The sequence below is a fragment of the Botryllus schlosseri genome, chromosome 15 (assembly GCF_051294905.1).
Source record: "Botryllus schlosseri isolate E-star chromosome 15, Bs_hap1, whole genome shotgun sequence".
Lineage (NCBI taxonomy): Eukaryota > Metazoa > Chordata > Ascidiacea > Stolidobranchia > Styelidae > Botryllus > Botryllus schlosseri.
The window spans coordinates 9,566,612-9,589,159 of NC_137250.1; the positions used below are offsets into that span (position 1 = coordinate 9,566,612).

Here is a 22,548-nt window from a genome sequence, read left to right on the forward strand (position 1 = left end):
CAAATAAGACATTTCGCACGGTGCAAACTGTTATTACAAAACGATAATTATAAAATGTAGACAAAGTCGACCAAATGCAACCCAATGATTCAGATGTCTTTGGATGGTACACACATCGGTTAACGCCCAAATGTTATTGTCAACACCAACAGAGTGCATCTTCAGCATAGCAGCATCAGAATAAGAATCGAAGTCTATATTTAGTCTAGTTCTGGTTTAAAAGGGTCTGTCCACAAATTTAGCACTTGGTCCATTAATTAGAAGCCAAGCCCGTTTTCTCTAGGTTTCTTCGTGTCATTTCATTTCTTGAGCTGACCAACCAGCTCAGCTCAGCTAAGACAACGTCTCACAAAACACATTCCCAGAGCGTTCCAACTGTCGAGGGGTGAACCAAATGAGCAGAAAGTTGTCTCCTGGTAGATCCCGCTCAAAAGACCAAGCGAAACGGAGACCCAAAGAGGCATAAAATCTGCATCGCAGGTGTTCCCTCTAATACCTAGATCCGCGTCAATCTGGTAACTGTTGGTAATCAAGAGCTCACGGGAACGCTCGGAGACTGCGGTGTTTCGACGCCCATCGCTTTCCTCACTTCCGTGATGTTGGCGATCTGCTCAGGCTTGGCGTGATGGATCAGGTCCGTCAGTTCATCCCGCAATTCCGCGGCTAAAATATAAACACCAGGGTCACAAATGAGGACCGGGACTGCCTTAACCGCCAGATTACGGCGCATGTAAAATGTTGAGCCTGTCGTAGTCTTTTCTGGGCACCGCACAATCAGAGATGAGAAAAGTAGTGAATAATGCTACTCACAGTAAGTTTCTACTCAATTACAGGTGGATTTGAGTGGCTGTAGAATATTAATTTCTGGAAAGTCGATTTGGTCGGCATAATTATAGCAGGTAATCGGAGGCTGCTACTTTGGAAATGGCGAGATAAATCTTCACAACTAACAAATAATAACTAATGGTTCGGTAGAACCTTCGAAAATATATTCGGTTACTACGATACAGTGGCTATATAACGTGATTCTTATTACAATTTCAATCATAGAAGTGATGGAAAATTATCCAATTATATACTTTCGATGAACGAAGTAGTTCTGCATACACAACTGTTCAAGAGGAAGTGGGAGTAATTCCATCGTATACCCACTTATTTTAGTAGAACAAGGAGGCAAAATCTACTTGAGAACTTGGAAAACATAGTATTTCAGTACTGACCACCTCTGGGCTAGAGATGTCCGGGATCAGGATTTTGGATTCCAACCGGACTGGAATCCGGGAAGTTTTTCTCGGACAGGATTCTAAATTTCTAGTGCACGAAAGTGACTTTCTGTTGTTTACTTTGATGTTTTGTATGAACCTGAACTCGGCTGACTTCAGCATTGCACCACTATTTCGAACATTCCTAATAACAAACTTCAATGTATTGACGACAGGGACAAATAGATGCTCCACCTCGAGTCAGATATCTTTTGAACCGGATTTGATCAGGATTAAATTTTATCGATCAGGATTGGATCCGGATCCAAAAAAACACGATTCGCCCATCTCTACTATGGGCATAAGACGTGACCAGGCTGGCAACATCCAATATTCGAATTCGAACGTTTTTGAACGTCACTCGGATATTTGAAACATGGGTATCTGTCATACTTTACAAAAATACAATGACTGAGACTAGTTTGAGAAAGAAGGTCGACTGCATCGAATGAACAATGAACACATTGCACCTTTGATAGAGCACACAGTTATCTAACCAACCTATCGCTGTCTCTTGATCGCTCGGCCCTTTGAGATTGGGCTGCCCGGACGGCATCTGTTCGCTGAGCCTGACGTTCTGCGTCTGTTCCAGCTTGACCACCAGTTGGGCAGCTCTGTCCAACTTTTGTTGTATTGGACTGATGGATAAAAAAAATACAAATAAACAATATACAAATTGAAAGTGAAGAGCTTCTTGGAGGTACAGAACTTCAATATACAGTTGAATAGTACATTCATATTGAAATAAACCCAAATATTTTCGGCTGACACTCGTCAGGGGTAATCGTCAGCAACTAGAAGATAATTGGAAAGAACATTGTATATCAACAATCGTATCACAAAATATGACGTCACGAGCATGAATTTTCAAACGAGAGAGCGCTCAATGTACTATTTTCAGGTGGTATACGAACTCCTTTCGTTGACAGAGTTTGGGTTGATGTATTTTGATAAAAGTCGACTCCAAGGCATACAAATGGAAGTGTGAACGGCCCCTCCTAACGACGCGAAATCTGTCGTCTCGATGATTATTCGCACAAATTGGATTATCTAATAGATGTTTGCCGATGGCAGAATTAAAGGCCTTTGATCTGTCAGCATCAAGCCTAAGCGGATGAGTTCGGCGTTCTTTCCTATTCTCTAATAGTTGCTGACGATTACCCCTGACGAGTGTCAGCCGAAATATTCGGGTTTATTTCAATATGAATGTACTATTCAAATGTAAATTGAAAGTGGCAAATATTATTTCATGCTAGACAATTCTCCCCTTTCGAAGTCAACTCTCTATTGTTATATTGACTTAAACGAATAATTATGCTCTACAACGGACTGCTCGAAATAGAAATAAAACTGAATGGCTGGAAAAGAACTCGTGAGACTCAGAAAACATATCTTTCAGATTGCGACTGCCTGACGCGAGTATACTTGTAGTGTTACAAACATCATTAAATTTCATCTTTTCGTATTCATCCATAAGCTGAATAGTGCCGTGATCCGTGATCACGACCATTTCATCCCTACAATTAGATAGTAATCAGGACGAAATTTCAATGCTAATCAAATAAACAGCGGCAACTTTTAAATTCAATGCAAAAACGTAATGTTTAGCGTTCACCCATCATTTATATTTACCATCATGTGTTTGACATATTGCTTCAGATCAGTTACATAGTAGTGTCATTTACAATGCAAGACAGTAAAGTATGACTCACTTCGTATCCGCACCGCTATCTTCCACAGTGACTTCAGGCTCCTGTTTTACTGGATTCACATCTAACAAAGAATTTACAAGCATAGAACAAGCAGCATGTAAGAACACTAATGAAAAGAACATACCACTCTCAGCAGACAACTCTTGCTTCGCCTTTACCTCTTCCGCCTATGAAAAAGGATTTAATGTAACGAACGGTTTGGTCGCATCCTTGAAGCCGTCTTACACCAGGGCCACAGACACAAGGACAACGAATTTCAGATCATCGCGAATCAAATAGAAATAAGAAGCATTGGTATCTGGCTTGTGTCGATTTGTATTTACCTCCATATCACATATTGATACCTTGACAGCGGATAAGCATCTTGTCCAAAATATACAACAAGAGGTCAGTCAATTCCTCTGATTTCACGAATAATTTGAAACGTTCTTTCACATTTTTGAGTTGATCCCTCCATTACAATTCTTATCATATCGTGTCATCAACGACTACCGTACCTTCCTAGTGCTTTCGATACTTTGCAAAGCTCGCTTGTGAGCGCCGTGTGTCAAAGTGTCTAACAAGTCGTCCACCATATGAATCATATCGAGGCCTGCGTCTTTAACGAAGTTGTGCATGCTGAAAGCAGGGAAACGTACTTGTCAGAGTGTAGCACGATAACTATTGCCAAAACGAGACACGGAATGGCAATGCGTGATAAGACACAGCCAGTTGTAAGATTACCTTTGTGCAAAGAGATATTCCGTTTCGCCGCCGTACGCAGACAACAGCAAATCGCTTTCCTCCCTTGTGATGTTGGCGACTCTCGAGTCGTACGTCGGTGCAAAAGATCCAAACGGGCCGTAACTCAGATATGTCACTGAAAGTCGGAATGAAGCATTAACCTATGACACATCGGTCAGCAAAAGGATGATTCCATTTTCCAACTTTACAAGTATAAAGTTTTGTACCTTCATTACCACTCTACTCTCAGTTTCACTCCTGCAGTTTTTCTGCTGCTTACTAGCTCTACAAAAGTATTCCCAGAATGACGCAAGCACTATTAAGACTAGAAGTCTCAAGTACTATGTTACATATGTACATTACCTAACTACTCCCAGTTCTACTTCGACGGCCTTTACAAGCTGGAGCACTTTGTTCTTTTCAGAACTACAATTCAACAGTCTTCCTGGAATGACATAATCACTATTATTACTCAAAGAGTACATTTTACGATGTTACATCCATTTTTCCACCGATAACTTCACATGCCTAGGATTAATTAATGCCAAGATGTCCTGACCATAAAAAATCGAACAACGGAAACTGAAAGAGCATTTGATACAGATGGATACCGACCCAACACCAGCCTCTTCACGAAGCAAACACTTACACGGGGTAACCCTGTTTCTTTTGTCTTCCCGAGCGTCCGGAATAGAATTGATACCGGTCGACAATCTGCCGGTTAAAGTGCCAAGATCAACAGTCTCGTTTTGTCGATCTAAAAAAAAGATTTCGATTGACCTAGCAAATCATTGCAGACCAGTAGTATAAAATTATGAGTGAACAAAGACGTCGCCTACCGTAAATATCTGGGTTCAAAAAATTTAGAGTGGTCTTCCCGTCGTCGTCGATTCTAAGGAAGCCCATCTGAAAACGGTGTCAAAATGTAAGTGCATCGCTTATATATATGCCAATTTTCTTACTACCGAAATTATACATTCATTTTGAAAAATAACTATTTCATCGGCAGAAATTACCGTTTGACACTATCTCCCAAGTATTGAACCCATGAAACTTTGATTGGCTTTATCATAGCATCCAAAGCATGCAGCATGAGTCACGCATATTCTCGGGGGTGCACAACGTTTTTTGAGTAGTGATCAACCCTGAGCGTTATCGAATGGTTATAGTTAACAAATATGAAACATTTATTTGGGTTAGTGTAACTTGGCATTATTTTCTCTGCAATTGTATGAAAGATACGTATTTGAACTTAGAAATTCACAGTTACTATGTATGAACTCGTGAGTGGTACTCAGAGGTGATCAGTTACTGAGTACAAAGTACTACTTGTTTACTCGATGTTGACCAGACCTACTCATCACATGCGGGATTGCAACGTCAATTCCTGGGCAAAACACGCTCGTTCTCTGCAATTGATTGATATTTAGACGAATCGCGACAGATCTACTCCAAGCAGTAAGGTATAACACAAAGCAAATACCTTGCTCTTCGGGCACCTTTCGGCCAAACGTTCCTTCGCTTCTTTGGCAGCACGTAGCACGTCCGGAGCTACAGTATCTTCGTTGTCGGCGTCCGTAAAACTGACTGCGTCTGGATGTGGCCGTGAAATCCCGCTATAAAGTGCGAGCAAGCCGATTGCAAACTGATATTGAACACAACATCCAAATTATCACAACAGGATACATCAGTATTATTTTTCAAATCAGTTAATCTCGAGAGATGGTTACGAACAAAGCATTTCTACTTTATCAGAGTTGCTCGAGTAGGTATTGTCAACTTGCACTAGATAGCCTATTCAAGCATCAAGCGGTTATGTTTTTAGGCTATTTCCACTTTTAGTTCAGTTCATTAGATAAGACGACTTTCTTTTTGAAGTTTTGGTTTTCTCAAGCAGGAAGTAATTTGGGGATATGCTTGCATCACTTAAATATGGGACATCGTCATGACACCACGGAGAAATAGCCCCTGCATCACGTTAACTGAATATATGTTTGAAAATTGAAACTATTTGTAGCGTCGTTTGTCGTTTTGTCATGTGATCCGTTCCAAATCCACTCTTTGAAATCACTCAAGTATTTTTCAGACCTTCATTTCCTACTTCCAATTAAAGTAATTTTGAGATATTTTAGAGACCGCTATTTCTACCTGAAGTTGATCAGAAATCTACAGACTTACTTCTACGTCTACACGAATAGCTTTTTGGAGGTACAGAACTTCAATATACCATTGAATAGTATATTCATATTGAAATGAACCCGAATATTTATCGGCTGACACTCGTCAGGAATAATCGTCAGCTACTAGTAGAGAATTGAAAAGAACATTGGATATCAACACTCGTGTCACAAAATATGCTGTCACCAGCATGAAATTTTGTACAAGAGAGCGTTCAATGTACTATTTTCTACATGAGTAATTTCCTAGACTTCTTTGACCACATCTGGTAATGCAAGTTCACAGCAATCAAATGATCAATTCTAGGCTAAACTGTGAGCATTGAACAACTCTTACTCAGGTTGATCCAAATTGGTATCGTCGCGATCTTTTTCTGCTTCAGCGGGCGTAGAATTGCTCGCATTCTCGTTGTTTGTTTCCACCACGTCCAGGCTCATGTTTTCTTCGTTATCCTCGATTTCGGTAGTGATCCCCATGATGTAGGCGCACTCCGCTTTGGTGAGGTTGGTCAGGGACAGATTTTTTCTCATATTCAAAAGCCTGTCCTGAAAAATAGCCGACGCTTGAGCTTTTTATGTGCAGAGCACCACGAAGTGAAACACACCTGATATATCACAGGTTGTTAGTGAATAAGTACCTCTACTTTTTCAAAGTACTACAGTAAGTTTTAGCTATTTGTGCTACTTCGTCAAGCGGTTACGGTTTTAGGTTGCCTAAGAAACCGCTGCACAACAAAATTTTCAATTTAATAAAAGAAAATTTGAATCAAAACTTTCAATTTTTACAGTCAACACCATTAAATTGTTAAGTTGTCTAAAACAAATTTGACGCAGTTCCAGAATGAAGTAATTTGAGGTTTTCATTACAAATTCTGGGATTACTCACAGTCTAGGCTATTTTCGCGGATCCAAAATTTCCAACTGCAATACCTTCTCTTCTACGAGTTGGAAGTGAGCAAAAATTGATAACCACCATTCTTTTAGACAACTCAACAATTTTAAGGGGTCGAAAGCAAAATTTGAAAAAAAATTCAAATTGCTGCGCGTTCACATCTAGCATACCAAATTTGGTGTACAGGCTAACGTTTTTTTAGGCAACCCAACATTGTAACCAGTGAATCCCCGGAATCCGAAAATAAAAGTTATTTTCTATCAAGACATATGCCAAAAGTAGTGGAAAACATAAGGCGTCAAAAGTCGGTTAGTCACCCTAGCAAATGCCTGTGCGTGTGCATCCACTAACCTTGCTCATAATTTTCATCCCAGCATTGAGTAATTTCTTTCCCATTTCATAGAATATCGTGTCAGGTCGGTTATAGGTACAGCAGTTATCCACCATCAATTTGAAATCATCCTGAATAAGAAATATCAATCAACTACATCTCGGTGAGGCGCAGATAAGTAAACTTCACAGTTAACGATCAAAGATAATATGAACTCTATGTACTGCTTATCAGTTAATCAGCTTACATTTTGGCAAGTACATAATGCAGAACTATGCCAGTCATTAAAACATGAAAATGATACACAACCTTACACTGTTAACTAGCAACATGAAATCCTACCTTGAAGTCATTCACATTAGAATAGCCGTTCTGAGTGATCTTCTTTCGAATTGTACTGAAGTCCATAGGACGATCGATCAGCTCTGAATATCCAGGGGCAATCAAGTCGTTCACAGGATAAGCAAATACTTCATGAGGGTCTTTCCTGTCGAGAAGGCGTCGAGAAGCATAACAGGAGATAGTAAAACTTTGACGAAGTTACAAAAGACACATGTCTCTATACGTTCGACAGAATTATCAGAGGTGTATACTGTGCAGTGCATAGTGCACAGCGTTGAAACAAAAATAATAATAAAATGGTCATGGAAATCATCTGTATTACAAAATGTTCTCCATGAGCAAGTCAAAAATTGGCTCCCAAATAATAACATTTGATCAAAATAACTGATATCACTTATTATTACTTTGCATTTGCTTAACAACGAGCCAAGAATTCAGCCCTTTTTTCAATTTTCAACTATTCGCAGTATAACGCAAACCTTTCGAGTTGACGCAGAAGATGGTCCAGCAGTTTCGACAAGCCTTTTTTCATTGGTTCTAAAACAATCAATTTGATTACATGGTGTAAGGAAAATAAAATAAAATATGACAATTAGTTCCTCACTGAAAATGTCATAACCCCTTCACATTTGGACATTCAGAAAATTATCAACGATGGATCAGGAATATTTTACAATTATGCCGGTATGCTCTGCTAGATATCGGTAACTTACCGACATCAACAAGTTGATAAATTGAGTCGCACATAAATTTATATGTTAGTCAAGTCGTAAGAACGTACCAATCACTCAAAATAAAATACAACACTCTACACATGCTTCAGGATACATAACTATAAGGAGATTTTTAACACTTAACTTTATCAATCTAGATGAGAGACACAAAAACATATTTATCTATCATCATCACAAAAGAGAAAACAAAAAAACCTCAGATATAAAATTTAAACTACCAATGACACAGAAAAGATTGAGTGGTAGCAGAATGGAAATGTAGTTAAGAAAAAAGAGCCGTACTCGCGATATAAAATGTTCAATGGAAGATGCATACGCAGTCGCATAATGTATTGGTAAGGTAGGCCTATAGAATTGAGATGAAGATACAGCGAAGTGATCTGGTGAAAATTAAACGAAAAGGCTTGAAGCAGATTACCTGTTACGATTATTGATTTTTTTATCGCCGGCTGTTCTTCCGTTTTTGCCGGTGCTGGAGAAGCAGCAACGATTGGCGATGGGGCACTCATGTTACTAACGGACGGCGAAGCAGCCATTACAGAAACACTAGGGGGAGTTTCAGAGGTCGCCGCAACATCTTGCAAAGACTCTTCGTATTCCTTTCGAAATTTCTGTATGCAGGAGGGAAACTATCAAATATTGAGATACTCCTAAATTGTAACGGTCAGCATCATATAGCTCATTATTTAAGCGTTTTGCTGTCACATTACAGATGACAACGCATTACAACACACATTCTAAATGCAATTCATCAAGCTGGAATCATAATCATGACTGAGTCATAGTCCTATTTTAACGAGAAGGTCTGCACGATGAGATACATGTGGTAGGATGATTTGGGACGAGCAATAAATTTTTTCTATTTCACCCAATATCCCAGAGTGGAATTGGTGGCAAACGTCACGCGCAACTTTTCATTTAATTCTTTAATTATTCTATGGAAGAAACCCTTCTGTCACGCGCAACTTATTGACGAAAACAATCACCGATTCCAGTCTGGCCAATATCCAAGTGAGGCATTTTATACATGTATAGTGTAACACGGAAAACTAGTTTGAAGAATCACCCCAAGAATATGGCATCACAAGAATCACACCCACCCGTACAGTCCCCTTGAAATTTCGATAGGTAATCGTAATAATCGCCAGATTATATTTTTATATGGCTAAGACACACACGCAATGTAAAATGCAATATACATGACACAGTGCGATGTAATGAACAGATAGAGGGCTAAGGGGCATGCCGAACGACCAGTTGGGGTCTCTAAAACTGGCATCCACCTCGACCTAGTGCCTGATGCCACAGTCTCCTTTGATGTCCTGTATGGAATCGATGTCCTGTGCTCACACAATTTTTCATTTTTCTCAAAATACATTACTCTAAAGAATCATCACTGCTCACCTGTTATATTATGCAAAACGTACCGCGATGGATATGATCTAGGTAATTAAATGACAGCTAGGTTCATTTCATTATTTACATCTGTGTAATTTGTAACTTGAAAACGCATAATAAAATTAAGTGGATTAGGATAAACTCTACCGTTTTAATTTTCAAAGGGTGAATCTCAGGCTGCTCATCGGATACGTGTCTCCTCTTCTTTTTCTTTTTCTTGTGACTTTTCTCTTTTTCGGCGGAATGCTCCCCGGCGTAAGAAGCAGGTGAGCTCGCTGCATAGTCAGAATCGTACACCCCTTCTCCCCCAATCTTCAACACTATTTTTAGATGTGGTTTTTCCTCACCTGCGTATAGACGCAAAAATCACAGCGTCACAAATAATGCAACGTAAACACATTTCCTCATATTACCATCTTCCTCGTTCCGCCTTTCAGATTTATGATGCTTCTTGTGCTTTTTCCCCATAATTTACTTATTGCAGAATCTCCAAAGCGCACAGCGAATCAAAATCACTGCAGGCAGTGCAGATGCAGATGTTGATTTCCCACAGACCCACACTAATGTCTGTCTAATTAGCGGACATGGATCCGAACTTTCGGTCAGTGCTCGACCTCGAATGGCTGTAGCATTGCTAGCCTATATAAAGGCTATGCAGTGGGTGTAGGTTGAATTTTTCAAAACTTTTATCGTGAAAGAGAATGTGGTGCAGAATGGGCTCCAAAAACATGTTTATTCATGAAAATATCCAGAAATACCATGAACTTGGCAAAACGATGGATGAACAATTAAAGAACATGAAACTATCGAATGTGATAATGAAACGAATATTTCCAAAGAAAAATGATTTGAAAATCTGAAGAAATACCGAAAGCACAGGCACATAAAAACGTACCATTTCTACCAATTGTGCCCTCTAGGCGGGACACAAGGGAACGATCGGTGGGGGGAATGCGACAGTATAAAAAGATCTAACACCATATCAGTTAGCAAGAAACCAATGATATATATACAATGATTGGAAACTGCCACGCCCCTTAACGCTATAAGATAGATTCCCGGCGAAATCAGTCCGTCGCGGGATATGCTTGAGTAGAGGTACGGGATTGCGTATGTCGACTGTGGAGGAGTGCTGCAATCGACCTTTCTGGCGTACTAATTCACTGATTTTTCCCAATTGGTTTAGTTTTTGTTGGATTCTTGAGCATAGTGAGGCAGTGCTGCATACTAGGATGTAATATAACTTTTAACAATGCACATTTATCAAAGTACCGACTAGCTGTGAGGCATTTTAGCATCGGTTGCAACCATGCATGTACGACACAGCCTAAAAAATTAATAGATACTGTGGGTGAGCGTCAATATAGATGTGCAGAACCTAGAAGGATTGTTGAAAGTGGATTTTAAAATATTCTGGCAGCATTTATGTCACCTGATTTTTTAAAAGAGAAGGGTTGATTACGATAATTGTGTGAGGAGCAACTAAGTTGTTTTATATAGTATATATTGTAATATTGTGGGGCCGAATTCACTAAGGGCCGAGTTCACTGGCAACCGGATTCAACGGCCTGACCCGGTAAAAAGTGATATATGCTAGCATTTTGGTTGCCAGTGAACTCGGCCCTTGATGAATTCGGCCCCACAATATTACAATATATACTATATAAAACAACTTAGTTGCTCACACAATTATCGTAATCAATCATCCACATCAATGATGAGAATCGGCATTTTGTTCCAAACAATATTCCATCGGCAAAACAATGCACTAGAATGACATTGAGGATAATCACTCCATAGTTGGTATTGTTCACATCGACCTGGCGTGATATGTCGTACTCCTCTCAATAGTTGAATCTTTCACACCGGGGTGTCCGAAAGCGCTACCAATGCCCATTTATTCAAAATATACTTGTTAAACGTTTTGGCACTTCTTTGATATAAACTACTCGTTGTGAAGTGTTCCCCATGAATTGTCTGTAAACCTTGAAAATTAACAAGGAGTACTCGTTAAGATTGATAGCTGGAAGGATTGTACAAAATAGATGATTTATGCATTTGCGAGCAACATTCTATGGCGTCTTGTTCATTGAGGGTTAGGAAATGATTTTGTAACCTTCGTCATTGTATAGTGTGTACGTCTATGGTATTTTATGTATAACCTTCATAACTTTTCGCTATTTGCATCACGCTTTATGACCTGAGCATGAGCATCAACTTGCATTTGTATGTGCTGCTGCCTCAAATACCCAGGTTATTTTTCCAGCAATGTAACTCCACAATCCTCCAATGCAAAATCTCTCTTGAATATGCACATTGCTCATATATATTGCATATGCGGTAGTACGGAAAATACTTGATGGATTTAATATTTAACTTTATTTCAATTGTAGTTGACTGGCAAAACTGTGACATAACAAATTCCCATTCTGTAAATGTCTAATGCATAAATTTTTTACAGGACCGTTACCAATTTTTATAAATTATAGTCCATTCTAACTTTCAAGAAAAGATTTTTGTGTATTGAAACAGCCGCAAAGCAACCCACAACCGCGCGGAAATTGAAAAGAATTTAGGGATCTTAATAAAAGTGCAAATCATTATGTTATGGGATTCTGGCACGCCGGGCAGTCCATGAGAAGCAACCATGTCATGTTCCACTCTGCTTCAGACATTGAGATATATCCAAAGATTGTAGTCAAAATGAATAATACTTTTTGTGCCGGATTGGATTGATACTCATTGGATCGATTGATGCAGAGAAAAATAGTCTTGCTGAAAGACTATGCATATTATTCGAGTGCAAGAGGTGAGGAGATGGACACTACAATGCAATCTGTGGATAATTTCGTGTGCCTTGTGAATATGAAAACCAAGTTCAGCTACAACTGCCATTTAAAGCCATATTGCATTCCAGATAATATTGCTTCACTTGTACTAGCTCGAAAAAGATATGCCGCTACTGCAAAACTGGAGATATTGTTATGCCGCAGAAACAGCAACGAAATTCGTGAGCAAGGAAGCTTATCAAAGAGACAAGAAAACAAAAACAATGATAAATTTGATACGGACATTTTTGCCAATCCATCGAGCAGACTACCTCATTATCACCAAGAGATTGAGTCTTGATCCGTTATTGGAATCATTTTTAGCCTGATCAGGAAATCTGGCCGCACCTGCGATATGGTAATTTTCAAAGAATAATTGATTTCTAAAGAGGCTTGAAACATACTAGTGTTCAAATGCCATGGTACTTGATGCTTCAATGCCCTCCGATGTTCAACGTCATGTAAAATCGCTGCTCTACCATCCAACTGCTGTCCTGTTATTGTCATTAAGAGTTAATAAGAAAGCTCGAAAAAATAACATTTGAGAATATACATTTTGTTACGTGACAAGAAACATTGACGTTATCTACTATTAGGCACAGTTATTCGATTGTTCATAATAGCACAGTACAGTTTCATAAATTACAACAAAAATAGATGCACACAGTGCATTTATCGAATGGCTCAAACATAGGTATATCTGATATTGTAATTTGCATAAACATGAAAATCCCTTTTTGCTACATATTGACTTGACTTAAATGCTTTCCGTTGACTCGGATTTTGGTTCTTGTTATTCTGAATTTAGATGACAAGTCTGACATGATAACAAAAGTTGTTTATGCAGTTTTCAAATGTTATAGTAAATGAAATATCCATACCCTATATAAAATTCTCAATGATATTATGGTGTTGGTATCCTCATTGAAATTCAATCACGACTAGTATCAGAGCATTTAGGAGTCCATGAAGAGGTGAGGTATTTAAGCTGTTCTAAATCCTGCTTCTGTAATACCCATCCGATGACACATTGTTATGATGCTCGGATTCGATCAACTTCTTCCATGATCACCTCGACCGTTGAGGGAATAGATGGTGATGTGTAAGTTCGGAAATTTGTTGAGTGAAGGTGATTGTTCGATAGTCTCTATTCCGTCCCATTCTTCGAAGTCACCATCTTGCAAGTCAACTATGATTGTAAGAGTTGACAAACTGGACATGGACAACATTGCAATTTATTTAATGACTATACAAAGTATATGCTGTGAACAATCATTTATATATCATTGGCTGTGCACAAGTCTATCAAACCTGACATGGACTGTGGCAGGAACTTTCTACCTATTGTGGGTCGCTCTTGCGCACACATACACTTATAAGATATACCATCATATCATGATAAATTGTACTCATGAAGTAGTTTGAAAAAGTAGGTCAAGACCAGATTTTGCAGACGTTTCTTAATCAATTGGATATTGAAATCTACTTGTTGAAGCAGAAAATGAACGGTCTGAAAAGTACTCGAGTAGTATGAAGATTTGAGTTAGACTATACTATGTATACATCTGTTAGTCAATTGTATACTGTATCTACAAGCTGCCGACGATTACTCCTGATAAGTATCAAACAAAATATTTTCATTTTTATTCAATTGTATATATGAGCATTCGAATCACAAAATGAATCTCCGTAACAAAGGAATAATGACTATTATTACTTCAAAAACGTGATGCTTTTTGCGATATCCTCAAGTATGTTTTGCCTACTTTCATAACTTCAGAAGGCCCGACTTCAGAGTCAGTTTTAGAACCTGCCTGAATTGACTTGAAAAATTTAGAAATGACTTCGTGACTTGATTAAAAATTTGCAATGACTTGAAGATAGTGACCTGATCCCAACTCTACCTCGTACTATGAAGTATCCATCTTTATTTGATACTGCGAGACCACCTCCGATCACAATGTTCATCACGTAGGCACACTGGTACATCAGTTTCGTCTAAATATTAAGCCATGCTACTGGTATTGGCCAAAACCTGTACAGTATGCACACATTTCACCTGCAAAAGAGGTCTCGATAAAAAACTTTTCACTACGTTAGCGCCAGTTCCCGAAGAAAGATTGCTGGCGAACCGTTTGTTTACATCGATTTCATACCGCTGGTGAAGCATGACTCGCGACGCGCTCAAACGTAGAGCTCACTGGAGTTTCCAATCATTGTATATATATCATTGCAAGAAACTGAGAACTGTTGAAGAAAGTGATAGATCAGCAGGTGTCCAGTCCATGACCAGTTTAAATTTAAATCAACAAGGGTTACCATATGTCCTCTTTTAAGAGGATTTATCCTCTTTTTTGACTTTTTTGAAAGTGACGTTGGAGGACGCCCAAATGCCCTCTATTTTGAAAATTCGTCCTCTTTTTTGAAAACTTTGGTTAATGTACATGAAAATTGGACTAAGATATAGGGTAAATTCGGAGTCGAATGAAAGTGATGACCTTTTTTTAGCCAATGAAGACTCGGAATAAATATACCAATTTTTCCGGATTTGACTCCGGTATTGTAAGTCTGAAAATAAAGTGTCTCTTTTCAGATTCCCAAAATGTGGCGTAAAATATGATTACCCGTTTTCAAGTTCGCTATTAGCCTGTCTTTTGTAACTAATAAAAAGTGTCTTCTTCTCGGATCTCACAGACCCTGTAATATCAATAATCAATTACAGTCAGATTATCTTTTATGCTTATGCTGTTGCCATATTTGGCCTCAATAATCGTAGCATAACTTCCGTAACTTCGATTCTTCGTTTTCAATTACCCCTATCTATAAAACCCAGTGGCTCTTTAACAATTCTTCATTTGGTACGAATTTGCGTCCAACTCTCGATTTCACTGAAACTTAACAAGTTTATTTTTCTTTTAGTCAACAAAATGCTCCACGGATAGTGTGTGCAATGTTCATTTCCCAGTTTACAAATTCGAAAGAATTAAAATTCTGAAAGGTCGAATAGATCAGGATACTATCGCCTATCTATATCATATATAGATATAGTCGGAGCCATAGCCAGAGAAAATAGCTAACGTTCTGGCGCCGTTGGTCTATTTTCCATAAAAAAATACTTTTGTAACTCATGAGAAGGAATTACATAGTTCACATTGAGATCACGAAGAAACGCCGATATCCTAGCTAGGTCGTGTATTTAAAGACACGGAAGAGTTTGTATCGCGACCTATAACTTCGATGGACTACCGATGGAGTAATCTCTAGATCAGTGTTTCTTAACCATTTTGGCGCTCATAGCGCTTGAGTTTTCAATAGAATTTCTCGTGCCCTCTGTCCAGTTTCAACACTACTTCCGATGGTGGCCTACCCATAATAAAATCAAAAATACCATTCGCATGAAATCGAGCGTAGCAGGAACACAATTTTTTGAGTGGAATAAATTGGGCCGGAAAATATCCCACTTATTTTTGGTTTGTAACATAATTTTAGTCCCTAGATAGCGTATATAGGCCTTTATTCTAGAATGCGTCTTGTACCCCCTCATGTGGTGCTTCGTAGCCTACCCCTAGGAGTCCACGGACTCCCGGTTTTAAGAAGCTGCCTGCTCTAGACAATGAGTCAGGTAAACGATAGTAGGCTACCACAACTACATACGCGATTTTTCGGATCTTCAAAAGCTTATCAATGTATTTTTGATTGATCGCGAATGAGCATTTCCAGCGTCCACCTGTCATATGTGTGTAGACGATTGCGAGTCCAGTTCGAATAAAGCCGCCGAGAGAAAATAACCGGAGGCAGTTTGAATAGGACAGGGGTGGGCAAAATGCGGCCCGCCACGCCGCTCTGTGCGGCCCGCGAGAGCCAAAAAAATCCTTCTAAAAATTTTGATAAAATGCGTACTAAAAATCGAAATATTGCAGGGACTTGATTAACTTTTTCTTAGTATATTTCACCAGTGGTTTTCAAACTGAATCAGGGCGCGAAGCTGAGCTCAACTGAAATTTTTTTGCGCGCCCGCGATTTTCAGCCGATTCATAGTTATTGATATGTGTTTAGTCTGAATTACATATATTTCAAAATCTCTCATCCACAGTCGTAACCTTCCATGCCATCATACTATCCGTTAGGTTTGCTAGCATCCTGAGTGCGCTGGGTGATATGACGATAAGGGTGCGCAAAATCTTTGACCATCATAAGGGGGCGGGACGTGTAAATACTTGATATCACAGCGGGATAGCTGCAACGAGATTGACATAATTTGGATCACCAGGGGGATTTCAGATTGGCCACTTCATTTTCATTTTTAATTATTTCAGTGATGTGCTTATAAAACACGATTCGGGCGTGTCTTAGGTAGATTCGTTGTCTGATGTATGCGTAGAATGGGGGTATTTATATTTTATCTACGCATGGTAGAAGCGTGTTTGAAGCTAACATGGTTATGATGCTGTCAGCATTGTGTGTCATAGAACTGAGCCAAAAGTGGAATTACTAAATGTATGAACAGATCGCTGCTCACAGATTTATATTTCATTCCTGTTCTAAGAATCTGGCCAACCGGCTTTCATCTCTATTAGGGATGGTGTGAACGTGAGGTTCACGTTCGCGTTCTGTGTGTGAACCTCGGAAATTTTGAGGTTCGCGTTCACAACAGAACCTTGGTAGGTTCTGCCCTGTGAACCTTTTGCATATATTAAAATCTTTACTTCATTCTAAAATCTTTGGTTCAAATTTATTGCAATTCAACTGCAAACCACTCTATGCATGGCGCTGGCAGCATAAACAATCAACACTAAACGAGCATGCACCTTGACAATCTCAAAAATTTTACTTGCCTTGTTACAAAAGTTTGCTCGAAATATCAAGGAAGATATTGATTTTATGAGATTATTATATCATTTGATTGCCTCAGTTGATACATTTAGCGACGTTTAAAACGTCAATATGTAGGGCCTACTTCAGCATTCTGGCATTATGTGGCACGAGTCATCGCTAGGTATATCGTGTACATTAATATAGTCTATCACTTCATTGAAATATAGGGTTTAAATTAGCAATATGACGTCACATGGCGTCACGAGGTTCACGTTCGCGTTCACACAGAACCTTTCAAAAAGGTTCGCGTTCACACGAACCTGAACCTTTCAGAGGTTCACACCATCCCTAAACTCTATAGTTTTGACAATGGTTATAGAGGTCCGCCAGCCTATGAAATCTCGCCATTATATGTTTCTGGCGCGTGTTAGATATCATCAAAGCAATATTTGGCTTGTTTTAAATAGCACATATATTGTCTCCATGTCCTCGCTATATAATCAAATATCAATATTGCATTTTGGTTTATAACCCCAATTTTATATAGTGCGGCCCGCGAATGAATTCAGATGTTGAATGCGGCCCGCGAGCTCAAAAGTTTGCCCACCCCTGGAATAGGATGACCCTCAATCACAGTCACAATCACAGTCGCAGTCACTACAATCACATGCGTCACATTCACAGTCCCATCCCCGACACCAGCTGTCAGGGAAGCAATCGTCGTCACTCGTATTTTTTTGCCGAGGAGTAGTGTGCGCAGTTACGAAATCAATCTCGCCCCAACTTGCTCGGTGAGATCGACGCCTTTTTTCTTTTTTTCTGTATAATTCAACAAGAACATCAACGTTTATATCCCATTTACATGCAGTTTATATAAGTCAAAAGGTAAGAATAGGTTCAAATTTCCATACTTGGTAAACACGGAGGGTCGTACAATCATAAGTTCACAATACCAATATATAAAATGTTTTATAATTATTTAATTGTGCTCGAATATGCTCTCTCAACAGACTATAACTCTCTGGCGTAGGACATATTTGATTAAGCTGAATACAACAATGAAATTTCATGATTAGGCTACAGGGGAATGAGTTGTTCAAAACTTGGAAAATCTTTAAAATGCTCCGTTTTAGTGTCGCTCATTCTATAGATTATTGATAAAAACAACAATGAATTTGTTAATTGGCTCTGCGAAGGCTAATACTCGTGAGAATTGAACCAAATTTGGTGAGCAGCGTTTTTCATGGTTAGCTGATAACTTAATCACTGAATAGCTGGAATCTGGAAATACCCGGCATACATAAGGTTTATGTTGTAGGGATGCGAGCAACTTCCGATATTTGACAAAAATTCATTGGTAACCTCGTTGATATTGGACCTTTTTGACGATGGCCTGCTTGGACTCTACATCTACAAGCAAGATTGACGAGTGGCGAACTCGAGTGCTTGGTTCCATTATATATTCAATTCATTCAAAAATTGCTTCCAAAGGTCGAGGCTAGATATTTTGAAGACGCTCTAACTTTGTTAACGACGTATATTTATAGGAACTACAATTAACTAGTGACTAGTCGATGCCTGCAGTTTCACAGAACAGTTGTATTTTAGGCGTCAGTTTGTCAATTAACGTGATAAAATATATGACTTTGACATCTGCTACTTCCACACGTTGCATTTGACTTCACTTATACAAACTTTCGCCCCATTGTAAAATTAATTAATGGCATAGTGTAGTGTCATTTCAGTACCAATCAATTGCTAAAGCCGGTCGTGGTCAATTGTGCTTTGGGAAGATCAACAAAGCAATCATCGGCGAATTGTAACAATAGGAGCGATTCGACATTGTTATGGCATCCATATAATCTTCGCCAGGGCCTTGCCTATTCATTAAACCTCTACCCATTGCCGATATATTATGTTTGCTATCGACAATCTCACAAGTCATTGGGAAGGATGACCCAGTTGGACACGGCGCAGTAAAAAGTTCAGGCTGGATGGTTGACAAAAATAACGAGATATATGATTTTTAGGGATTTTAACCGCAATATCACATTCCAGTTAAGCAGTATCAATGACCGACACGATGAGCGCATTGCACAGCATCATCACTGATGAGCGGTGAGCGCGTATATGTGTAATGTGTAGTCTCCGAATTGAATGTTTAATAAAGTTCCGTTAGTAACGTAGTCTGCAAATTGTTCCAACTTAGGAGCAGCCAATTTAAAGATGCCATATACTAGGCATAATATATGGAAGATGTATATTGTATAAGCAAGAGGCCTACTTCATGAGAAAATTGACAGCTATAATATCCGGAACATCCAAAATATATAACGCGATCCCCGGTTCGGAAATATAGGCCCACGCAACAGAATGACAACGCGACAACCGAATTCAAAACTCGCAAAGAGTGATTCTTTGGTCCGTAATTATAATATCATTAAAACAACGAGAACATCATATGTGTTCCAGGTATGGGCAACTCGATATGTCTCTAGAACTGTCGCGATGTTAAACGCCAATCATACCGAGACCAACCGGAAGGTGACTTACTGTCGCCATTCGATTCATTCCCGACCCGCTCGCTGTCTTCAATTTGACTCACCCATAGGAAATCCACCGGGTGGATATCCTCCTTGTGGCGGATACGTGTCGGTTGTCGTTATTCGATCAATTCTCTGCTCGTTAGGAGTTGACGCGTAATTGTCATTGCTTTTGTGCAAGGCAATGTCTGGCTCAGACGAAGCAGTTTCGATCGCCTTCGGACTCGGTGGGGGTTCTTTGGAGCCGGGAAGTTGATGGAGAATAACGTGTTCATCCCTCGAAGCCATAAGACTTTGGAGCAGGCTGGCTCTCGTGCAATGTCACGCAATGTCCATCGTGAGATTTTCTAATAAATCTATGAATTTGCCGTGAATCGTTCTTAGATCAAGTAAGAAAGATGAAGTATTTCGGCGATAGCACAAATATATACAAATGTTATATGAGAGCATTACCAGTCCAGCTGGTCCAGGACACCAGCAAAACCGTAGGAATAAAAAAATGCTAATTCTCTCACTAGCTGTGACTAACAATAAATACAATTTGCTAATTGTTTTTTATTAACACCGCTTTACCCTATTAGTTGACGGCAAATTTACCTTTGTATGGCGCTGCATTATTTCTAGGGCTGGGCACAATGATTCGAGTACTCGAATCTGAATCGAGTATTAATTTTTGATTCGAGTCTATAGCCACTGAAAGTTAATTGATCAACGAGAATTATAGTTTCGATACTATCTTCCACTGTTGAAGCCTTGAAGCCTTGAAACCTTGAATGGCGGTATCGCAGCATACGAAACACATAGTACAAAGCTACGAATATTACTGGACGTAGCACATTTCCGAATTCATGACTATCCCACAACATTGTCACCAAGTGGAATGAAATCGGTATGATCGAAAATACCAAAGTATCATTTATGAGATGGATAACTGGCAATATATTCTTTATGGTGGCATAAACGGTACATATTTGAACTTTGACGTATTACATTCTGATATGACGTCACAATGAGCGATACTCGACTCGAAGAATATTACGAGATTCAGAATCGAATCACACAGGTACTCGATTTTGCCCAGCCCTTATTTCATGAATCATGAGATGAATTACAACGGACCGAAGCGAATTGGACCTTTGAGAAGGTAACTGGTCCTAAAGTCTGTATGCCCTGTTATATTTGATATATCCATACCGACCGGATATATGGAACAACAGTATCATCTCGTGTCAATAATAGTCATAATACATCGCGAGTGCAACATACAGTACTTAATGCATATCTAACTACATCTCTCTGGTTGTCATGCTCTAAACCCCGCGTATGTCTCGTGTACATCTTACGACAATCATGCGACCTACTTTTATTCGCTATAGCATTAACAATACACCTCTGGGACAATTCGTTGTACAATATTTTTTGAAACTGTGAGGTCGCAGGAACTAGCGCGGAACAGTTGTATATGATTACAGCCGCGCGTTAAATAAACTGGAGTCGACAACCTATGAAAAGGATTCCGACTCACTACAATCACTGGCTATCATACAGCACACATTTCCATTGCCATATTTCAAATTACCAAAGAAAAAACAACGTGAGCAAGGCCATAGTGAGCATACCAGACAGAGACAGGGATATCTAAAACTACTAAATATGCCTGATACCAGACTATGCATACAACTAGCTCCAATCAAACAAGCTTTCAGTAATATAATTACGCAACTGTCATGTAGTTTTGGCTTCATTCGTTATACAGCCTAATATGCTGCTAAAACTGTTTGTCCTGATCAGAATTTAAACTCGGGAAATTGATATGAAAACGGATTTAGGCGGGTAATGTAGGCTACACAGCGCGTGGCGTGACATACTGAGTTACTGACATCGCATTACCAATGACTTAAGTATCGCATTGAATCATTCGCAACACGATTTCTATGTTATCGGCGCATTTCTCCTCTCTGCCAGTTTAGAAATAATTGACTGTTTCGATATGTAAAATCCCCCAATCAGATAATATTAGAATGGTCACTTTGGCTTTTCGTTGCGATATGAGCATATAACTAAGCCAGAGTTCGGGCTCGTATAGCCTAGGGCAGTGGTTCTCAACCTTTTTGGCTTCGCGGACCCCTTTTGACCGTCACGGAGCCTCGCGGACCCCCTCAAGTTTTAGTTCAATTTTAGCTCTATTATGGTGCAACCTTCATCTGTCTTGTGCAAATATGAACTGTAGGCTTGTGATGAACAACAAAATCATGATTTTTCTTGAAAATAACATCATACTATTGATGTAGAAATTGGTAGAACTTTATTATTTCAAATCAAATTTTGCTGCTGTATTTCTTGAAGTACATGGTCGTGTCTTGAAAATCCGCGTCCTCGTTTCGATATATGAATGAGGGTGACCGAAAACCATTTCCGCAAATATAGATGGAGGCTAATGCAGTATAAACGCATAACGCTTCCGACGATACTTTTGGTGTGATCGCAACATTTATGGCACCAAAATGAAAAAAACATATTTTATGAACATATAACGTCCAGCATTTATCGCAGGGACGGGCAACATACGGACCGCGGGCCGGATCCGGCCCGCAACGGCATTTTTATCGGCCCGCAGAGAGTTCCTACCGTTAAAGTGAAATCCTAATGTAATAGTATAGACACATTTTATGCGCCAAATAATGGAACCATGTTTTCCAACCTGAGAAAGACTGTCATGAAACGACTTGTTCTGTTCGGGTTTACATATACATTTACGAGCATACATTTTCGACCATGAACAATTGAACAT

General features: G+C 39.3%; 1 protein-coding gene and 1 long non-coding RNA gene across 2 annotated transcripts; both read right to left on the reverse strand.

The window, feature by feature from the left end:
- Positions 1-11: 11 nt before the first annotated feature.
- LOC145456873 (bromodomain-containing protein 7-like) lies at positions 12-10,188 on the reverse strand. Its single transcript, XM_080335006.1, has 16 exons — positions 9,985-10,188; positions 9,719-9,918; positions 8,592-8,784; positions 7,919-7,976; positions 7,440-7,584; positions 7,118-7,228; positions 6,212-6,420; positions 5,181-5,313; positions 4,537-4,603; positions 4,347-4,454; positions 3,698-3,833; positions 3,472-3,592; positions 3,099-3,141; positions 2,975-3,035; positions 1,764-1,900; positions 12-663 (listed from the first exon to the last, which is right to left on the reverse strand). The coding sequence occupies exons 1-16, from the start codon at positions 10,037-10,039 to the stop codon at positions 530-532; spliced, it is 1,911 nt and encodes a 636-aa protein (XP_080191132.1). The 5' UTR covers positions 10,040-10,188; the 3' UTR covers positions 12-529.
- Positions 10,189-17,668: 7,480 nt separating this feature from the next.
- Positions 17,669-21,838, reverse strand: LOC145457376 (uncharacterized). Its single transcript, XR_013920861.1, has 2 exons — positions 19,768-21,838; positions 17,669-18,033 (listed from the first exon to the last, which is right to left on the reverse strand). It is a non-coding gene; the product is annotated as an uncharacterized LOC145457376 (long non-coding RNA).
- Positions 21,839-22,548: the final 710 nt, after the last annotated feature.